Source organism: Myxocyprinus asiaticus, chromosome 38 (genome assembly GCF_019703515.2).
Source record: "Myxocyprinus asiaticus isolate MX2 ecotype Aquarium Trade chromosome 38, UBuf_Myxa_2, whole genome shotgun sequence".
Taxonomy (NCBI): Eukaryota; Metazoa; Chordata; class Actinopteri; order Cypriniformes; family Catostomidae; genus Myxocyprinus; species Myxocyprinus asiaticus.
The window spans coordinates 10555337-10577656 of record NC_059381.1 but is presented as its reverse complement, the minus strand read 5'-3'; the positions used below and the strand labels follow the sequence as shown (position 1 = coordinate 10577656).

Here is a 22320-nt window from a genome sequence, read left to right as displayed (position 1 = left end):
ACTGGAGCCCCGCAGGGCTGTGTTCTCAGCCCACTACTGTATTCCCTGTACACACATGACTGTGTGGCAACACATAACTCCAATGCCATCATTAAGTTTGCTGATGACACGACGGTGGTAGGTCTGATCACTGACAATGATGAAACAGCCTACAGAGAGGAGGTGCACACTCTGACACACTGGTGTCAGGAGCACAACCTCTCCCTCAACGTCAGTAAGACAAAGGAGCTTGTGGTGGACTTCAGGAGAAAAGACAGAGAACACAGTCCAATCACCATCAATGGAGCACCAGTGGAGAGAGTCAGCAGCTTCAAGTTCCTGGGTGTCCACATCACTGAGGAACTCACATGGTCCGTCCACACTGAAGTCGTTGTGAAGAAGGCTCATCAGCGCCTTTTCTTCCTGAGACGGCTGAGGAAGTTTGGAATGAACCGCCACATCCTCACACGGTTCTACACCTGCACTGTGGAGAGCATCCTGACTGGCTGTATCTCCGCCTGGTACGGCAATAGCACTGCCCACAACCGCAAAGCACTGCAAAGGGTGGTGCGAACTGCCAAACACATCATCGGAGGTGAGCTTCCCTCCCTCCAGGAAATATATACAAGGCGGTGTGTGAAAAAAGCTCGGAGGATCATCAGAGACTCCAGCCACCCGAGCCATGGGCTGTTCTCACTGCTACCATCAGGTAGGCGGTATCGCAGCATCAGGACCCGCACCAGCCGTCTCCATGATAGCTTCTTCCCCCAAGCAATCAGACTTCTGAACTCTTGATCTCCCACGATCAAAATACATCATCCCTGCACTTTATTAATCTTATCTCACACCGGACTGTCATAAATTATATTACTGTCATTATATTATGTCTCTCTTAACAACTGACTATCAACCGACAGCCTGAATGTCAATACAGTACAATACTGTACATTCTATATATATACTTTTTTCATATATATTTTAATTTTTATTGAATAATGTGTATCTATATAGTATCTATATAGTAAAAAAAACAAAAAAAAACAAAAAACAAAAACAGCATATTGTATACTGTGCAATGTATGTTATTATTGTATATTGTTGAGTGTAATTGTGTATAACAGATGTTTAAATTGTGTTGTGTTAATTTGATGTTTTAAGTTGTGTAATTATGTATAACAGATGTTTAAATTGTGTTGTGTTAATTTGATGTTTTAAGTCGAGTTTAATTATGTATAACAGATGTTTAAATTGCGTTGTGTTAATTTGATGTTTATTGTAGATTGGTATATGTCTCATCACTGTCGCGACTGCTATGTTGATCGGAACTGCACCCAAGAATTTCACACACCATTGCACTTGTGTATATGGCTGTGTGACAATAAAGTGATTTGATTTGATTTTGATTTGATTTGATATTACTTAGCTGTTCATACACTCAATAAGCACTTTATTAGGAACACCTGTACACCTACTTATTCATGCGATTGTCTAATCAGCCAATCGTGTGGCAGCAGTGCAATGTATAAAATCATACGGGTCAGGAGCTTCAGTTAATGTTCACATCAAATATCAGAATGGGGAAATAATGTGATCTCAGTGATTTCAACCGTGGCATGATTGTTGGTGCCAGACGGGCTGGTTTGAGTAATTCTGTAACAGCTGATCTCCTGGGATTTTCACCTGCAACTGTCTCTAGGGTTTACTCAGAATGGTGTCAAAAACAAGAAACATCCAGTGAGCGGCAGATCTGCAGACAGAAATGCCTTGTTGATGAGAGAGGTCAACAGAAAATAGCCAGACTGGTACGAGCTGATAAAAAGGCTACAGTAACTCAGATAAACACTCTGTACAATTGTAGTGAGCAGAATAGCATCTCAGAATGCACAACATGTCAAACCTTGAGGCAGATGGGCTACAACAGCAGAATACCACGTCAGACACTTTTATACCATAGTGTTCCTAATAAAGTGCTCAGTGAGTGTATTTACACAGTCCTAATCCTATTGGCACTTTCTCTTCTGTGTTTTTCAGGAAGTCATTGCAACCCCTGAGTGGACAATATCTGGCCTGTTCATAGGATCTTCTGTAACTGGTCTTCTAATCTCTCAGCCTTGACCCTGAGAGATGACCTCAGTATTGATGTCAAGGACATGCGGGCTATATAGGTGCTCAAGGTGCAGTAAGAGAGAGGGGTAAAGAGCCAGGTAATGGATCAGAGTAGAGGTGGTACTACCACTGCAGGGGTTCTGGTGTGGACGCCAGCCCCGGCATACTCCTCTCCCTCAAGCCCAGATGGGTCGGACTACAGCCTGGATGAAAAACCGGATGAGGACTTCCAAAGACAGATGGATGAGAATGGCATTATCGGTCTGGCAGAGAGTCAAAGGCAGCTGGAGGTGGGGACATTAGAGTTGTTTGACTGATAACTGCCCATTTATTGGTCATTTAGAGCAGTCTTGCCATGACTTTTCATTAGAAAATCTCAATATGCTTGCTAACAATTTTGCATAGAACCAGAGTAGAACTGCATATAATTAAAACCAATTTTATATACTAAAGTAATGTATAATGTAACTTTAAAAATGTTTAATAAGTATACCTTGATTAGGTGGATCAGGAAGTAGATGAAGAGATTGCAGAAGACCTGTTGTGGGACGTAAAATCCCCGGAGCCAGAGGATGGCCCACTGCCTGCATTGGAGGAGATGAGCTATCACCTGAGTGAGCTGTTAGATTCTGAGCCCCTCTCCCAGACCAATGGAGATGACTCATTTTTCCGTAAGGACCCAGTTCAATTAAACCACCCCAGCTTTTTAAATGTGCACCATACTTATAGCATTGTTGGTATTTTTTTCTGAATACATAACAGTTAGATACATTTTCATTTTTTTGCTTCCATCTTAGATTTTGATGCTGATGGGAGATACATTACAGAAGGCATTCCTAAAATAAATGGAGATAGTCTTGAAGGGGCCGTATTCTATACTTCTGAAGCATTACTTTTATTCATGATTTCATTCACCATTTTGCACCCTATCTCTGACTCTTAAAATAAGCAGACATTTTTGCTACTGTACTTATAAAACTTCTATAAGACCCCTAATATGATTGACAGACCTTCATGAAGTTCACTTTGTCATTCATCAGGACAGGCCAAGTTACTTAATACTGAATATGCATTGATGTGTAAATTTTGTGTGGATACATGACCTCAAGACTTCTTAATGAGATGTTTTTGTATCTTAGTTTTAGTATTTGGTCTTGGTGGGCGGGTGGAGCTTTGAAAGTTCTACATGTCTTCAGTGAACTCTTATATTTCCAAAAGAGCAAGGAAAATCCTGTTTTGAGTGATATATCCCACAATGTCAGTTTATTCTTCCTTTTTGTTCCATCTGTTTTAGAGGAAGAACAGGACAATGACCGGAGTGTTGGATTGGAAGACTGGACTGATGATGAAGATGGTACAGAGAACATAACAATCCACAAGCAGGAATTAAATTCTTTCCCAGAGAGAGACAGAGCGTTAGACATGACAGATGAGGAGACGGAGGAAAAAAACACATGTGAAGATGCTCAGAGACACATGAACCATTCATTTCCAGAGAACTGCAATAATATCCCAACTTTAGAAATCACTGAACATTCTAAACCAAGTGATTTTGTGGAATTCAAGAAAAACAAGGGTAGATTTCTCCCAGCTTCACATCTGTCCTGTGCAAACACTCCTAATCCTTCCTTTTTTCCACATTTGTCCTCAGAAGAGCTGATGAATAACTGTGGAATTGAAGCTGAGACTTTTCCAGAGCTGGCCCTCACTGACAGCAGAGTGAAGTCATCTCTTAGTGGTCACCAAAGCCCCACCCCTAAAACATACCACACAGTTAGCTGTAGTGGGGAGGAGCTTAAGTACGAGGTCACACCTCAAACATCAGCCAGAAGCCCTGTGATGAATATCAGACTTGAAAAATCTAACAAAGATGGTAGGAGTGGAGACAAATTAGACAGAAAGTTGCACAGCTCTGCCCACAATTGCCAGTCTCCAATGCCTTCTACCAGAAAAACAAACTGTGGTTCACTGGAGGATTGTGAGGTTTCCAGTCCAGCACAGCTGAAAGCAAGCATCATTCCTTCAAAGTTCTCCCCACCTCCTACACTTTACCGTTCTTTAGCACAAAAGAGCCAAAGAGCCTCAAAAACCTCCTACACGGATCCAGGTGACATCAGGTGAGATAGAAATCAGAGGGTCCAAATTCATAACGCGATTGTTCTGGAAAAAATAACAACATCAAAATGAACCCTATTTACTTTCTTAGGAAATGTCCTTGGTGAAAGCTATACTAAATGTTATAATAAATAAAATAAATGTTTGTTTTCATAATCCTTCATCAATGTGTAATTAACTTTAACATCTCTCAAACTACTTTAATTTTCTGCTGACATGACTAGTGGCCAATACCGATATGGCTAATGGTCGATATAAATGCCGATAAAAATAATAAAATTTAGCAACAGCAAATCATATGTACACAACATTTTTAGAGTGAAACAAACACTTATTTGATGCAAATGTTACTAAAATTTGCATTTACTTGAAAAGAAAAAAACCTTGTAAACAGAAAGTGTTGACAAATCAATTGGTAGATTCTGAAACTGACATGAGGGAATGTTAACACTTCTGTTAATCGGCCAAGAGAACACAGTTATCGGCCGATACTTCGCTATAACAGATTGGCCGATTAATTGGCCTGACTGATATATCAGTCTATCAATAGACATGGCCAAGGCCAAGAAATGTCACATTACTTGAGTTGTAGACTTTAAAGCCTTAGCCTTTTTCTGGTTCAGAGTTTAAAACAACCACTTTGGTAACTGTACCAAAGTCCATACTCTTCGTTTAGTCTATATCTGTATTTATGAATTTGTTTCAGCACTAATAATTGATATGTATTCATTCTTAGGAAAGGTCAGCTGAGTCACAACTTACCTGATTTCTCCAAAGTGGAGCCGAGGGTTCGTTTCCCGAAGAGCGGATACAAACCTCCCAAAAGTCGTAGAGCTGCTCGTGGCAAAACTTCACATCTTCCTGTAGTGTTCAAATCCCCTGCTGAGATTGTGAAAGAGGTCCTGTTGAGAAACACTGATGTGTCTCCAGGAAGTCCCTCCTCCTGTGGGAGCCACGAACGTCTGAAGAGCACAGTGCCAGAGGAATTCCGCTGTCCCCAACAGGCTAGCACACTGGTGCAGCAGTTACAGGTACTCAGAGAGGAGCGAATCAGGAAACTCTGAAATATATTGTGCGAAGATATTGGCTGTTCAGAACAGAATACTAGTGTACTGCATACTGTTTACTTTTTGAAAAATATTATGTTATGCAATATGCAACAATAAACATTTGTAAAACGAAAATATGCTACATTGTTACCACATCATCTCACTACGTTGCATGAATAATTCAGCAGTTGGTGTCCAGTTGATGGTATATCAAGCAGACATAAACTGCTTTTTGATCCAGTTTTATGTAAAACATCTTATCTTTTGGTAGTCTGATCAAGTAATGACTGAAGAAGGCAAAAGGAATCTTGTTATTTAACATCGGTTGAGTTTGGAATGGCATACATATAGATATGTACCGCATACTACTTTGTTTTACATATGGTCAGTACAATACCATTCCCAGCATACCCATATGCTCTAAATGAGGTTATGCGAATTTATTCAAGAGGCAAAAATTAAAGATGAATCAATTGCTGTTATTTTTCTTTATCTTTGTCATTTTTTTCTTCACACGCTCTCACTCTTAAAGGAGGACTATAACAGGCTGTTAACCAAGTATGCAGAAGCTGAAAATACTATCGATCGTCTTCGCCTGGAAGCTAAGGTAAGGTTTTACATATCATGTTTATGCTTGGGTGCTTTTGCTTGGGTATTTTGTACACGATTAAATGTTTTAACCCTCCTCATGGTGATTTTACAAACTTTCCCTTTGAGTGAAGGTTCCTGTGCCTTTCTTTCCCTCCTATCAGCAGGCTTTTCTATCTTTGTCTGCTCTGATGTTGACGGGAGCTATATTTAAAGGCTCCTCAGGCTGAGTTGACTCAAAATAAATGCACATCTCTGTTGTGACGCCAATGTCAGAGCCCTCACTTTAGCAGCACCACAGTTTTCACACACAGGCTCATTTTCAGTCTCTGATTGTGGTGTTTTACCTCAAATAAAAGGCCTGCAAATGAGGACACAAACAATTTTACCGAAAGTCTAACAAACTGAAGCAATGAACAGTGTGCATACAAAAACATTATGCTGTATGCACATATCTATATCACTCAGCCAAGCGTCCCTTGACTGTCTTGAAATGAATCTGTACCGGAGACATGTGCTGTGTGTCAGTCTTCCTAACAGGATTAAAACAAGATGTGCCCTGGACTTAATTTGGACGGTGCGGCAGGAGAGAGTGGAGGATTGGCTGACTTGGAGGATCTTGTTGTTATACGTCGATCGATTACTGCCATGGAGACGAAATTCACTGAGTTGGTTACAAGAATGTCAGATGTTGAGAAACGGATGGATTATCTGGAGTCACCGGAGAAGGAATTAGCTGCTAATCCGCTAGCGACCAGAATAGATTTGGAACGTGTTTGGGAAAAGTTATAAGACATTGAGAATCGTAACCGGCGAAACAATGTCCGAATTGTTGGAATTCCTGAGCGAGCAGAGGGTCAGAATATGGTGGAATTTCTGGACGACCTCTTTCCGAGTTTGCTCGACATAACAGGCCATAAGCGGGAAATCGAGCGAGCTCATAGAGTCCCGGCTCGGAGATTCGCTGAGGGAGACAGGCCCTGATCGATTCTGGCCAAATTTCTGAGATCATCCGATAAAGATCTTGTGTTACGCAAGACGAGGAGCAAAGGAAGGCTTTCTTGGAAGAACCACAACATTTTCTTGTTCCCAGACTTTGCGAATTCGACGAGAGAAACGTGATCGATTCAAGGAATGCAAGAAACTCTTACATTAACGGAAGGTCGCTTTTGCACTGATGTTCCTGGCCAAATTGAGAATAGATGCTAAGGATGGCCGCAAAGCATTTACGTGTCCCCAGCAAGAATTGTCCTTCATAAAGTAAAAGGAATGAGTAAGTCGTGGTGTGATTCTCACGTCGCAGCCAAGTGAGCTTGACTCACTGAACATTCGACTTGACTGTCCGAGGAAACTGGGCGCCTTTTTTGTTTCTTTTTGTGTTGGTTCTGCCTTGCGTCTGGAGTTTGTTTTGTGGAATATCACTCCTTCAAGAAACTCTTGCATCGACGCAGGGTGGCTTTTGCACTGATGTTCCCAGCCAGGCTGAGAATAGATGCTAAGCATGGCTGCAAAGTATTTACTTGTCCCCAACAAGCATTGTCCTTTATAAAGTCAATGGAATGAGTAAGTCATTGTGTGGTGCTCACTCTGCAGCCGTGTGAACCTGACTCACTGAACGTTCACCTGACTGTTCGAGGAAGCTGGGTGCCTTTTTTGTTTTGTGTGGTAGCACTTCTTCAGGTCAGTGTTGTGGATGAATCTGCACGTTCTTTGTGCTTGTGCCCCCTGTTGGCTGGTGTTTGTTTTGTGGAATATTTTTTGCAGAACATTGGAAGGATTAGGTCATCTGCTGCACTCATGTAACAGCCGGCTCACTGAGCATTCGTTTGACTGTCCGAGGAAACTGAACAGCCTTTTTGTGTGTGTGTGTGTGTGTGTGTGTGTGTGTGTGTGTGTGTGTGTGCTGGTTCCGCTAGCGGCTGAAGTTTGTTTTGTGGAGGAACACACCTTTGGGACAGTGATGTGGATGAATCTACATGTTCTTTGTGTTTATTCTGCCTGTTGACTGGAGTTTGTTTTATAGATTTTCTTCTGTTATGTAATTCTGTCTCAGACATCTGTACAGAAACACCGGACATGAGCAATCCGATGGCAAAGTTGTCACGGGGGCTTGCGTAGGCGTACATGGACTGTTTGAGTTTAGAGGGATGGACGCCGGTTGCCGTTGTCATGTTTTTCTTTTTCCTGTTCGTTTGGTTCTGGGGGAAGTTCGGGGTTTGATTATTGCACTAATGTTGGAATGTGGTCTTTATAATTTTGTTTTTGACACACAATCTATTTTTTTCTAATATGTCAAAATGTTAAATGTTAATATGAGCGGATTGTCTCTCTCCACGTGGAATGTGAATGGGTTGGGGTACCCCATAAAAAGAAGGAAGGTTATTTATTTTCTTAAACGAAATAAATATGACCATGTTTCTTCAAGAACGCATCTTTCCCTTTCAGGAAGCTGAAAAATTTGGGAAGATATGGGGTGGGCATGTTTTCTTTAGTGCTGGCTTAAGAAAGAGCAAGGGAGTCATTTCATTGATAAGTAAACATTTCCAATTCAAATGTCTCAAACAGATTAAAGATAAATTAGGAAGAGTCATTATTGTTTTAGCAGAAATTCAGGGGCAAAAGTTGATTTTGGCTAATATTTATGCACCTAATGCTGATGATCATGGCTTTTTTTTATAGATCTTGAAGGGTATATATATATATATATATATATATATATATATATATATATATATATATATATATATATATATATCTAAGTCCCTCATTTCATCTGTTGTTGATTGCTCAATTGGAAACATACAAGTCTCAGATCACGCCCTGGTGTGTTTAGAGGTGTTGCCACATATGGAGAAAAAGAAATCATATAGTTGGTGCTTTAATGAATCCCTTTTGCAAAATCCTGATTTCCAACAAACGTTAAAGACTGTAATCAATGTTTATATGGAGACCAATTGGTCCTCAGCATCCTCTGTGGGCGAGGCTTGGGAGGCACTTAAGGCGGTTCTTGGGGTCGGATCATACAGTATGCCTCATTCATCAAAAAATCCAAAGCACGTGAACTCGTGGAGTTGGAAGGGAATATTAAAAGTGCCGAGGCAGAGCTGAAGCGCCGGATGTCACCTGATGGCCTCAGAGAATTGACCCGATTGAAATAGAGATATAATACTATTTTGTCACAGAAGGTGGAGTTTTGGCTATTCAGGGCAAGACAGTCATACTTTGAGTTGGGGGACAAAGCAGGGAAGCTTTTAGCTATATATATAAAGCAGAGAGAGTTTTTTCTACCATTCCCTCAGTAAAATCTGCTGGTTGTGAAATTTTTACCTCGGCCATTGATATTAATAATGCTTTTAAAGAATTCTATCTTGATCTCTATAGTTCCACGTCTTCGTCTACTGATGGAATTACTAGACATTTTGTGGAACATGTAGAACTCCCTAAACTGACAATTGAGCAAAAAAATTATCTTGATTCTGAGATAGCCTTGGAGGAGCTTGACGAGGTCATTAAGGCCTTGCCTTCAGGCAAGGCTCCGGTGCCAGATGGCTTTGCCGTGAAGTTTTTTTAGATCTTATGCTACAGAAGATTATACAGAATCATTAAAGAATGGAAAGCTTCCACCAACCATGACACAAGCCCAGATCAGTCTGATATTTAAAAAGGACAAAGATCCAAGCGAGTGTAAGAGTTACCGTCCAATTTCCCTGATCCAGCTGGACGTGAAAATATTGTCAAACAATTTGGCTATTCGATTAAGTTATGACATCTGTTATACATATAGATCAGGTGGGGTTTATTCACGTGCTGCAGCTCTTCTGATAACATTAGGCGTTTCATCAATATCATGTGGTCAGTGGCGAATGATCAGACTCCGTTCGCTGCCATCTCACTTGATGCTGAAAAGGCATTTGATATGGTAGAATGGGATTATCTTTTTAAGATTTTGGAAATGTATGGGTTTGGGAGTATGTTTATTGGATGGATTAAGTTACTTTATAGACACCCGGTAACGGCGGTACAAGCAAATGGATTAATTTCAGATTATTTTACTCTGGATAGGGGCACCCAGCAGGGTTACCCTCTTTCCCCATTATTGTTCTATCTTGCTTTGGAACCATAACCAGCCATGATAAGAAAGGAGGAGGATTTTCCAGGGGTGATGGCGGGAGGTATGGCGCATAAGCTTCTGCTTTACGCAGATAATATTTTATTATTCTTCTCTGACCATACTAGATCTATGCCTTGCCTCCACAGAATTATTCATTTTCTATGTTCTCAGGAAACAGAGTCAATTGGTCTAAATCCGAAGTTTTTGCTCTGACAACATACTGCCCGGTAACGGCTTTCCAGCCGGGCGCCTTCCAGTGGCCCAAACAGGGCATTAAGTATTTGGGCATTTTATTCCCAGCAAATTTGTCTGATTTAGTTAGAGTTAATTTTGACCCCTTGATAAAAAGGTTCTCGAGCGATGTGAGCAGGTGGGCTTCATTACATTTATCTATGATTCGGAAGGTTAATGTTATTAAAATGAATTGTATTCCAAAAATTAACTACCTGTTACAGTCTCTCCTTATAGATGTCCCCCTCTCTTATTTCAAGCAATTTGATAGCATAGCGAAGTCCTTCATTTGGAATGGTAAGTGTCCTAGATTAAATTTGAATAAGTTACATAGGCCGATTGACAAAGATGGGCTAGGCCTAACCAAGATTTTTATTTTATTATTATGCGTTCGGTCTCAGACATTTGGCTCATTGGTTGCTTCCACCTGAGAGAGCCCCTCCCTGGTTTTGTATTGAAAAGGAAATTCTTGCCCCTATTTTGCCATTGCAAATCCTTTCTATCAAATTAACCGGAGAAGTTAAATTACACCCCGTTATCTCGCATTTGCACTTGGTATGGACAAAGGTATCCAGAGTGTTTAATTCAGACATTTAATTAAATGTTGCCTCAAGCTTATGGCTGAACCCCAAATTATGTATTAATAAGTCCCTTTTCTGCTGGTCAGAGTGGATTGTGAGGGGGGTGTTGAGATCCTTTGAAAATTTGGTTCAGCATTTTGGGATCCCCAGATCTCAGTTATGTAGGTATTTTCAGCTGTGCCACTTGCTCTGTACTATTTTTGGGAATAGCATACACCCCCCTAAAGCAGCAGATACTCTGGTGGTGATTACTGCTTTTGGAAAAGGTCATGAGGCATCAGTGTATTACTCCCTGATAATTCAGAGTCTGGGGGACGGAGCTTCAACTTCTCTCAAGAGATTATGGGAGAAAGATTTAAACTTGGAATTGGAGGAGGTAGAATGGACTAGGATTCTTAAAAACGTCAAGTCTGCATCTAGAAACGCAAGGGTGCACCTTATGCAATTCAAGATATTACATAGATTCTATTGGACCCCCTCTAGATTGTATAGGTTTGGTCTTAAAAACACACCCACCTGGTGGCAATGCCAATCAGAGGATGGAGACATAACCCATGTCTTTTGGGGGTGTGTTAAGATCCATGAGTTTTGGTTGAAGGTTCAGAGTTTTTGTGTGATGTATTGAGCACCCGGGTATCATTTTGCCCCAGACGCTGTATTTTGGGCGATGGGGCGGTCATCGATGTTGAAAATAGACACATAAAGAGTTGGGTCCTACCCAGTGTCATGATCACCAGACAGATACTTTTAAGGGGATGGAGGTCGGCTGGAGTGCCCTCATTTCTGGAGTTTTGCTCGGAGATGGGGAGGGTGGCGGCCTTTGAAGAAGTGTCATTTAGAAGACTGGGGAAGTTTAACTTGTTTGTGGAGAAATGGGGCGGATATCTGATGTTTATGGATGTGATGATTATTCTTATTATTAAAAACATTTTTGTGTGTGTGTCTATATCATGTACGACCACTGGGATGTTGTTGGGGGCCATGGTGGGGTTGGGGAGTGGGAGGGGTAATAGTGGGGGTTAATGTTGATTCTGTGTATATATGTTTTGTTTTTCTATGGTCCAAATATGTGAATCAATAAAAATTGTTAATCTGAAGAAAAAAAACTATAAAAATACAGATTGCTACATGTTTAAAACTATGATCATCTAAACTAAGAGTGAAATAAACTATTAAAAAAATAAAAATAAAAAAAATAAGATGTGTTGTGATCCGCTTCAACCATTACATCAGAGGTTAGCCAATAAAAAAGGCAGCTCATCAATAGTTGCTAGTTAAAAATTATTGCAGCAGTACATATTAGCTTTCCTCTGGTAATAGACAACAACATTGGTGGTAATTGTTGAAATGGAGCAAATTTTAGATTGTTGCCAGTTCTCTGTTCATTTTTGCGTCTCTATTTTCATTTGCTCTAATGCTCATTAAGTTAATCTTACCCACATGACCTGGCCATCTGTCTCGCCTTTTAGATTAAGATAAAAAAAAGGTTAATTTACTTTAATCCCTTATTGACTAGTTTGTTGCTTTCTTGTGTATATGGAAAGTTTAGATGTAGAGTGAAACTATGTATTAATTGAGATCTGATTATCTATTACTGGTCTTGATCTTATAGTAATATATATTGTGTTGTAATAAGGACAAAAGTTTGATATTTTATTTATTATCATGTTCAGGCGTCATGCAAAAATTACAGTCAGTGTGATTAAGTGTCTCTGTATTTTCAATCATTAGGTTACTGAGGCAGGCATCTCTACTGTATTTCTATTGCTTAGAAGTACTATTTAGGATTAAGGATCTGAACAAACTTTTAACCACAAGCATTACATTTTGAGCCATATTTAGGGATGTGGTTAGCCACCACTCAGAATTCTTTAAAAATGCATATCAATGAGCGGGCAAAAGCCCACAATGTTTTGTGCACAGGCAAGCACATCTTTTTACAGAAAGTGTAGAAATCTATTTTCTGTATGTTATGTTTTGTCCAAAATGTTGTTAACGCCCTTCACTCGTAAAAACATGGTTTTGTGTGTGTGTTTGTGTTTGTCTCACTTCAGGTGGGTCTTTTCTCTGATCCTCCCAAACCCAGTACAGCTATCCTGTCTGGTGTCATCCAGGAGGGGTTAAAGGTCATGACCCTCAGCTTTCCACAAGCACAGAGGGCAGAGTTTGGTGCAGGCTCTGCTCAACTGACACAAAATAATTCAGGTACACCACATTGAAAATCCATCTCTGAAACTGAATGCTTGTAACTGCATGTAAATGTCACAACTCGGTTATATATGTTTGGAGTATAACAGAGGTACAAACGTTGTGTAGTACCATAAAATGTTGCACTTTTTTTTTCATGCTGTAATATTCTCCTTAAAGATAGTATGATAAAATCTTCAAATCTGTGATTTTAATTAAACTTTTTCTAATAACCTTAGAGCAAAATGTGCTTTGCAATCAATCTGAGAATGTTTAGTCTTTACTTTTCTCACATTGTAGAAATCTCCAGAAAACCCTCCTCTCGCCCCTCATCTGTGGACTCTGGCTCTTCCAGGAGGCTTGGATCTATGACTTCTGACCATCTCATTGAGACTCTGACCAAACAGACTCACAGATTTCAGCTACAGGTACATGATTTCAGAAAACCTGTATGGATCATTTATGCTAACTGTAACTTTGATGACATTTCATATTTTAACAGAGGTGCTTTGAATCCTAAAACACTATCTTTGCTTGTTCAGGTTAATGCTTTTGAAAAGCTTCTGAAGAATGGCAAACTAAAGCCATGTGAACAAATAAAGGTATTTTTTTACTTTTGGCACTGAAATAAATTAATCTTTAAAGACTTGATGGGTCAGATTAAATTAAATGGGATTCGCAACCCATTTTGCTTCTGTAATGTGACATTTCCGTGTTAAAGCTGAAGTATGTCATTTCTGCGCCACCAAACATTTCTGCTGCTTTGAGAGTAAATGGAGTCAAATTTGATTTCATGTTCTCTTTTACTGGATTCTGAATCCTTTGTAGGGTGTCTCCATGCTGGCTGAGGGACAGGAGTCTCTGGAAAGGGCTTACCTGGACGCACGATCCCAGTATCAGATACTGCAGCAAAGACAAGGCGGGCCTGTGCACTTTGACCCAGACAGGTGAGCTCCTATTTTTCTTATCACATGAGGAAACGATAAACAAACTACATTTTCTGGTCAAATGTGTTTGCTGAACATTGTTGAATTGTAAGTTTATCTGTGTGAATTAGGGAACTAGAGGATCAGATCTTCAGATCGGGGATGCATTTGGAGGAGCTTAGGGAGTGGGTGAAGCAATTAGAACAGAACCGATCCATCTCAGAATGTCCTTTAACTTTGACCCCTCACACAGACATACTCTCTGAGTCTATGCATGAGGCTGAACTGTTACCTGAGGTACCTCAAACATCACATCTAAACCTCACTAACCTGAGGTGATCACAAGTGGTCAGCTGAGACTCATCAGGACCGAGTTTTTTAGCACTGTCCACTTATGATTGGATCAAATGTTAATACTAGACCTAAGAGTCCTGATGTAACCATCATGAACTGTGTGGATAGTGGTAGGTGATATAAGGGCATTAGTGACACTCTGTTTGTCTATGCCTCTCTCTCTCTCTCTCTCTCACTTTCTTTCTCCCAGAGCCCATTGTCAGCTGTTCATCCTCAGGCTTGCATGGGTGTTGAAGTGAGTTCAGTTAGTGGAGAGAGTGATGTAGACCGAGAGGAAGACGAGATTCTTCCATCTCTTCTTCATCCTCTCTATGACAAACACCAGTGTGTGGAGAAAGATTTCAGTAATCTCATGGACTGGTGAGTGACCTTTGACCTGCATCTCTTTTTTCATTAAGTTTTACTGTACATACACAATCAAGTGTTCTGAATCTCTCACATGATCTCTTGCTGTCTTTTTACCCAGTTACCAGAGTTTTAAAGAGCTCCCCAGCCTTCTGGACAGAAGTGTACCCTTAACGAGCCATGATTCTCTGGATTTTGGAGACTCTCCTTCTCCCAGAAATGAGACTGCAGTGGACAGACAGCGACTCCGGTCTACCAATGAGAGAGAGACAACCATAACTGCTCTGCTGTGCGTTGAGCTCCATTCTTGTAATATTACATTAACTTTAAAGAGGTTTAGAAGCTTAATGAATACTTCAGAATGGTGTCTATGGCTGTTTGATATGGTACAAAAATGATATCTTGATATTTTTCAGCCTATTGACGATATTCAATTTACACTTACTGAGCACTTTTTAGGAAAACTATGGTCCTAATTAAGTGCCCGACGTGGTCTTCTGCTGTCCATCCGCCTCAAGGTTCAACGTGTTGTGCTTTCTGAGATGCTATTCTGCTCACTACAATTGTACAGAGAGGTTATCAGAGTTACCGTAGCCTTTCTGTCAGCTTGAACCAGTCTGGCCATTCTCTGTTGACCTCTCACAGGGTTTCTGCGGGTCTTAAAAGGTCTTTAAAAGTCTTAATTCGCCCTTCCGCAAATTAAGGCTTTAAAAACGTCTTAAATTGGAGCAACAAGTCTTAAATTCATAAGGTCATGTCATTAAATGAGGGATTGTTTTCTCGTTGCGTTTAAGTAGGGTGACCAGATGTCCCGTATTTAAGAGGTGTGTCCCGACAATTCTCTAAACAATGTAATTATGTCCCGGTTTCTGCTGGTAGGCTCACTGATTTTTTTTCTAATTACATTAAATATACTAATTTTCCTTCTCGCTATTGTCTTTGGTATCGTTTGCAGAGAAGAGAAGCAACTTCGATGCGTCGCACATTGATTTGACGATACTTTCAGTCTAGTGAGTCTTTCAGCAAATCTGCTGAAATGTATCTGGTTACCATGGCAATGATGTCATACGTTTGGTGCGTGCTCATTGTCGTCCTGTCATTCAGCGCAAGTAGAAATGCACCAATAAAAATGAGTTTTCAACAAGAAGCTGAAAGAAGCCGATCCATTTCTTTGTGCAACACGTGAATATGTAAGCGAATATTTTTCTTTCACTGTTATTGTTCATTTCCCCACGAGCATGGAGGTAACTGCACTTTTTATGTAGTACAAGCAATTAAATGTTGAGATGTGGGGGTTGTGAATTTTGTGTTAAAATGTAACATGCAATTTGACATCATATGGATAGAATAGGCTACATGGAATTTGTACATTTAAAAAAAGCTAAAATGTGGTTAAATCATGAAAAAACTAAATCTAAAATAAAATATACATTTTCACAAACTATATAGCCTATACAGTTAAGTGCAGAAGTTTACATTCCCCTTTTGTTTTTATAAGTTTCCACACCCCTTTCAGAATGTATACAAATAGCCTATAAGAGATAAAAGATTATATTTTTTATGTAGTACAAAAGCTACATTACACAAAATTTACTCTTAATTACACAAATCATCCTGTTCAAAAGTTTGCACCCCTTGGATCTTCTTGTGTTGCCTTCTTGAGCATCTGTAAAAAAAAAGTCTTAAATGTAGCTGCATAAAACCTGCAGAAACCCTGTCTCATCAACAAGACATTTCCATCCGCAGAACTTCAGCTCACTGGATGTTTTTTGTTTTTTGGTCAAAATCACTGAGATCACATTTTTTCCCAATTCTGATGATTGCAGTTTAATAATCACATATGACCATATCGCCATTTTGATGTTATTTTGATTAATTGTGCAGCCCTGAAGGATTATGAAATTAGTCTACTGATGCACTCTTAATAAAACCTAATGGCCAAATAGAAAGCACATTAAAATCATCACAATATTGCTTAATTTTATATCGTCATATTGTGAATATTCGATATATCACCCAGCTCTAATGGTGTCCATACCATTTTGGTAAATTCATCACATGTACAGTGTCCTATCCAAGTCCTAACAAGTAAATAATATTTCTGTCCTCACTGAGAGTGAAATGCTATGTAAAGCAACAAATCTGAACATATCAGCCGAACAAATCATATGTAATATTTTATTATTAAAATAATAGTTCACCCAAAAAAAAAAAAATTCTCTCATCATTTACTCACCCTCATGCAATCCCAGATGTGTATAACTTTCTTTCTTCTGCTAAACACAAATGAAGATTTTTAGAAGAATTTCTCAGCTCTGTTGGTCCATTCAATGCAAGTGAATGGGTATCAAAACTTTGAAGCTCCAAAATCACATAAAGGCAGCCAAAATGTAATCTATAAGACTCCAGTGGTAAAATCCATGTCTTTTGAAGTGATATGATAAGTGTGGGTGAGAAACAAATCAATATTTAAGTCGGGGGTTTTTTTGTTGTTTTTTTACTGTCAATCTCTACTTTCACTTTCACATTCTTCTTCTTTGGATTTTGGCGATTCGCATTCTTTGTGCATATTGACACCTACTGGGCAGGTAGGAGAATTTATTGTAAAAAAGCACTTAAATATTGATCTGTTTCTCACCCACATTTATCATATCACTTCAAAAGACATGGATTGTCCCTCCCCAATTTTTAGTATTATTATTGTGCTTCTAATATAAGAGCCATGCTTTTTTGGATGGTCTCTCAAAGGAAACAGTGTAGTCCTAAATGGCTGTTGACAGAGGTTGCATCCTGTAACACTGTTTCAATAAAATCACTTCTCCGCTATAAAATACCCTTTTCAGAACCAGTGTCCAAATGCTCTGCTAATCAATAGTAATTCAGTCTCTTAAAATTTGGGTGCAGTTCAGACAAGCATTTTCATTAATAGATCTTTTGATACATGCCCCCATAATAAAAAATAACATGTTTATTCCATCCTGCTTTCAAAACATGGGTTGCCAACGGGCTTACTACACTACAAGGCCTGTATACGGTTGATGGTTTTATCTATTTTGAACAGCTAAGAGCAGAGTTCAACATACCTAATTCACATTTCTTCAGATATCTCCAGCTTCGCAATTTCCTTTCTTCATGTTCAAAAAGTTTCCCATTGCCACCACCTAAATCCCTTCTACATACTGTCCTGGAACTTAACCCAAATACTAAAAAGATTATTGGTAGGTTGTAAACTTACTTAACTCAGAAGATTTAAAGCCTTTGAATCTATTAAAAAAAACAATGGGAAGACGAACTCAAATTACAAATATCAGAAGAAATCTGGAAAGTTGTTTTAGATAGGATACACTCCTCTTATATTTGCATGCGTCATATTGTCATTCAATTCAAAGTTGTCCATCGATTGCACTGGTCAAAAGTGAAACTAGCTAATTAATTTCATACCGCATCTTGATCCTATATGTGACAGATGCAACTTCGAGCCAGCCAGTCTTGCACACATGATTTGGTCATGCCCTAAACTTGCAAGTTTTTGGGAATCAATTTTTATCATTTTTTCCGAAGCCTTAGGAATACCAATTGAGCCATCTCCAATTACTGCAATTTTTGGGGTGCTGGAGCTAGATCTTGGAATAGATAACAGTGTTAAGATGATAATGGCATTTGCTAACCTTCTAGCCAGAAGCCTCATACTGTTCAAATGGAAAGATAGACTTCCGCCTGCCTTTACTAATTGGATTAGTGATCTTTTGCACCATTTGACTTTGGAAAAAATCCGCTATTCAGTAAAAGATAATAGTCCAAAATTGTATAATATCTGGAAGCCTGTCTTGTCACATGTGGAAAAAATAGACTCTAAAGTTGTCTTGTCCTCCTGAACTTTCATCACTATCCTCCTTTGGTTTTGGTTTTTCACTCACCGATTTGTAAGTAAAATGGTATTTAGCGTCTGTAACTTGATAGATATATTTTCGTGGCCTTGTTTAATTTGTAAGAATATGTCTAACAAATATTTGTTTCGCTTTATGTATGTATGCATTTATGGGTATATACAGTATGTGTAGCAACATCTGATGCTCTGTTGGGGTGGGATTGGGGATGTTCTGCCTCTTATTCTGTATCACTGTTAAAAGAACAATATAAAAACTTTTATTAAAAAAAATAAAGACATTGATTAAACCACTGGAGTCGAATGGATTACTTTTATGCTGCCTTAATGTCTTTTTGGAGCTTCAAAATTTTGGTAACCATTCACTTACATTGTGAGGACCTACAGAGCTGTGATATTCTTCTAAAAATCTTAATTTGTGTTTAGCAGAAGAAAGAAAGTCAGACACATCTGGGATGGCATGAGGGTGAGTAAATAATGAGATAATTTTCATATTTGGGTGAACTATCCCTTTAAGCTATATGGAACAAAATTTTGGACCAGTGATTTTTTGCTCTGGGCATGGGTACCCAGTATGACTCAATTGGCAATGGCAATGGAAACCAAGTGCCCAAAAAATACGTTTGGGGATGGTTTGGACAAAAACCCTGATTAACATTGAAAAATCATATTTATCGCTCGTAGCTTTATTGCTATAAACACAGTGTAACATGAAAGCAATGAGGATGTATGTGTGATTGTAATCTGAATATCAGCTATAAGTTGTTATCAGGTTTGCATAAGGTAATAAAAGGTATTTAAAGTTCAATCTATAGTGTATCTATTGTCAACATTTGTCAACACCTGGCTGTTTGCTCTCTCACTCATTCACCTCTACATTCTCTTTTTTTATATATATAGGCAGCCAGCAGCAGATTGTGTCCCTCCCTCTGTCCCATCTGTCAGGTCACAGGTGTGTGACTCTATGGAAACTCGCTCAGATGCTCTTTGCCACCCCTCACTGTTGCCAGGGCAACCGGGCAGAGAGAGGAAAATGGTAGGAAACAGGAATACTCACAGCAGCAGCCTGACCAGCCTGGCAGAGAGCACAGAGCCTGGAAATAAGGGCTTGAAAGTAAAGCAGAAGGCCGCTAGACCGTCCCCTCTGGTCAGTGTCTGATATTGGTCTGCTCCTTTATGATGAGCAACAGTTTAGTCCTCTGATTTATGCTGTTTATCTTATCTGAAATATGAAGCCTTTCTCGTGTATTTCTGACATTGTAGGATGGGGTTGTGTCTCCAGAAACAGACAGTGGGTTTATGGGCTCTGAAAGCACTCAGCTCACTCCTGCAGTTCATAATCCACTCCAGCAGAGGGCAGTAGTGAGGTTTGATGCATCTTAACTGTAAAGCATTTCTGCCCATTCACTGTAACCCTTATCTGCATACAAAATTGTAAAAGGCAAGGATCACTATTACTATGGCTCATACTTAGGGTTAGGGATTAGCACAAACCCCTATCGCTTAATAATAAAGACACATAACTCATCCTGCACTGTTTGTGCCATGGACATGAATGATACATCAAATTATGCATCTTTTTGAGGAGAAGTGTGCCATTATTTTTCTAAGCAATCTTACTTACAATTTTCACCTGGCAGATGATAAAATGAACAACAACAAAAAAATATCCTATAGACCTGAAGGAGGGACCCGAGCCATATCAGATCAGAATATAATTGAGAATTAGATGTGAGCTCTGTTGACTGGGGCCAGTAAGTAGCCAAATAGCACACACCAAGCAATGGCCTGTCAACCACACACAACACCATTGCATTGTGGCGATGACTTTTGCATAGGCAAGCACAAATATCTAGTTCTAAATTTTGTTTTTGGAAATTTACAATAAACCTTGATGTTTGTTTGTGTCTGTTATGCAATCTATTTCTTTGTCTGATACCTTCTCCAGTTCCATTAAGCCACCTGGTCCACACATGAAGAACAAAGTAAGGCCAGAGTCCACTCCTCCCTCTGGGCAGTCTTCAGGGATTTCCCCATCCCGCTCGCATCCCTTTCTGGTTCCCCCAGTAGAGCAATTTAGGGCATCTGGAGGACGGACAGATCCTGTTAAGAGGAGAGGAAGGGAGGAAAGTTGTTCTGCTACCAGCCTTTCTACCTCTATCTCCCCCCTTCATTGGCCTGATTGCACTCTACAGCCCTTGGCGAGCAGCCTGACCAGCCAATCAGAGCATAGCAGTGACCAGGGTGTGTGTCACATAATAAATAAGTTTGAAATTAGGTCTGGGTGAAATATTGAATATCATGATAAATTCCTAATGAAAAAAAGTTAAGCAACATGGTGTGTATTGCGATAATTTCAATGCACTTTTTATTTGGCCATTAAGTTTTCTAAAGACTAATGTCAGACTAGTTTTACAATACTTTCTTGTCTCACAGCTGTCGAGTATGAGAGCGTTTTGATAAAGATGTTTTAACCTTATGTGACCCTGCGTACACATGCGTGTATGTTGTATTTTGGCTTCGCTATACGCGATGCATAATCTAAATTAATTAAAACCGACTGATCTCAGTTCAGAAGACTATGTGCTGTCAGTAAAAGGTTAAACTTTTGACCCACCGAGTCATGTAACAAAATAATATGGCACCGATCACAGCAGAGTATGTCTTTGGGAGGAACGGCAACAAAACTACATCTGGTAAGAAACCTAATTAAGTTTTTACATTGAAACCTTTTTCAGTCAAAAGGTTAAAGTCTCTAGTTTCATCTAATATGCCTTTTTTTAAAAAAATTTATTGAACGATTTATCACAAAACACCACGCTGCTAAACACAATGTACACTAATATGTACTTTAGCGCATTTTTTACTGTACATTATCACATTGAGAATAAATGGGTTAATCCAAAAGCTGAAAGATTTTGCTTTCAGAGGCTTTATATGGAGTTAGGAGTAAAATAAGGTGCATTTCGAACTGTTCTAAGACCAGTGCAGACAGAGAGTACAAGTCATTCACTAAATAGGGAGCAGGGGAGGATCCTATAGCTTTCCTATGCAGCTAAGTGCATTCACTCGTACAATCTGACCAAGAGTTCAGTTTCAGGCTGCAGATGATGTATGGACCAATTCACACGTTTGGCAGACATTTTTTTTTTTTGTTTTGTTTTTGTTTATTTGTTTTGTTTTTTGTGCATGTTTATTAAGTGCTAATTGTTACAAATAAAAAAGGGAAATGGAAAATGCACAAAGCAGTCTCGCTTGGGTCTCAGGACCCTGTCACTAATAGCATCTGTCATTTAAACTTTAGTAGCAAAAATGATGTTGGAGTTGGTTAGTTTGAATCATTTTTGTGAATACGTTTTTTTCAGTGAACCAATTAAAAACGTTTTGTTTGCATCACTCAAAATGTTCCAGGAAGTCTTCACGTAGAAATTTTTAATGTATGAATTTAAAATCTTTTTCTAAATGGTTTGTTATATTGATGTGCATTGTCAAATTGGTGCGCATAAATTTTAGTGTTTATTTAGTGAAAAACTTTGTGGAAAAATCCCTTGATTATTTTTAACTAAGTGTTCTTACTGTGTTTTTAATCATTCTAACATGAAACATTTTGAACAGTTGCTGCTTGGTTAAAATGATTACAGAAAAAAAAATCGGACAGGAAAGAATCACCCTTTAAAGATTTCAGAGCAAATACATAAATATTGAAATATATTGAATATCATTGAGAGGCTGAAACATGCCAAGATAGAATTTTTTTGCTATATCGCCCAGCCCTAATTCACACTTTTTTTATACTCTATTCGCATACCAAAAGCATGCAAGAACAGGTCTTTCTTGCTCTTAGAATGTCCATTTGTATCCA

The 22320-nt window shown here is 39.2% G+C and overlaps 1 protein-coding gene across 6 annotated transcripts in view; it reads left to right on the top strand.

The window, feature by feature from the left end:
- LOC127428792 (microtubule organization protein AKNA-like) overlaps positions 1 to 22320 on the top strand; it is a 40822-nt gene that overhangs the window by 11847 nt on the left and 6655 nt on the right. For 5 of the 6 annotated variants that reach the window (XR_007895189.1, XM_051677389.1, XM_051677390.1 and 2 more), the window contains 15 exons: positions 2011 to 2375; positions 2588 to 2756; positions 3380 to 4202; positions 4937 to 5231; positions 5782 to 5856; positions 12815 to 12965; positions 13248 to 13375; positions 13490 to 13549; positions 13776 to 13894; positions 14005 to 14170; positions 14418 to 14587; positions 14694 to 14861; positions 19359 to 19605; positions 19722 to 19825; positions 20407 to 20702. Coding sequence is in view for 5 of the 6 variants with exons in the window: in XM_051677389.1 (XP_051533349.1) it covers positions 2187 to 2375; positions 2588 to 2756; positions 3380 to 4202; positions 4937 to 5231; positions 5782 to 5856; positions 12815 to 12965; positions 13248 to 13375; positions 13490 to 13549; positions 13776 to 13894; positions 14005 to 14170; positions 14418 to 14587; positions 14694 to 14861; positions 19359 to 19605; positions 19722 to 19825; positions 20407 to 20702 (3160 nt within the window). In the remaining variant the exon portion in view is untranslated. Of the gene's footprint in view, positions 1 to 2010; positions 2376 to 2587; positions 2757 to 2882; positions 4203 to 4936; positions 5232 to 5781; positions 5857 to 12814; positions 12966 to 13247; positions 13376 to 13489; positions 13550 to 13775; positions 13895 to 14004; positions 14171 to 14417; positions 14588 to 14693; positions 14862 to 19358; positions 19606 to 19721; positions 19826 to 20406; positions 20703 to 22320 lie in introns of those variants that run through there. The other variant, XM_051677391.1, reaches the window with a different exon arrangement.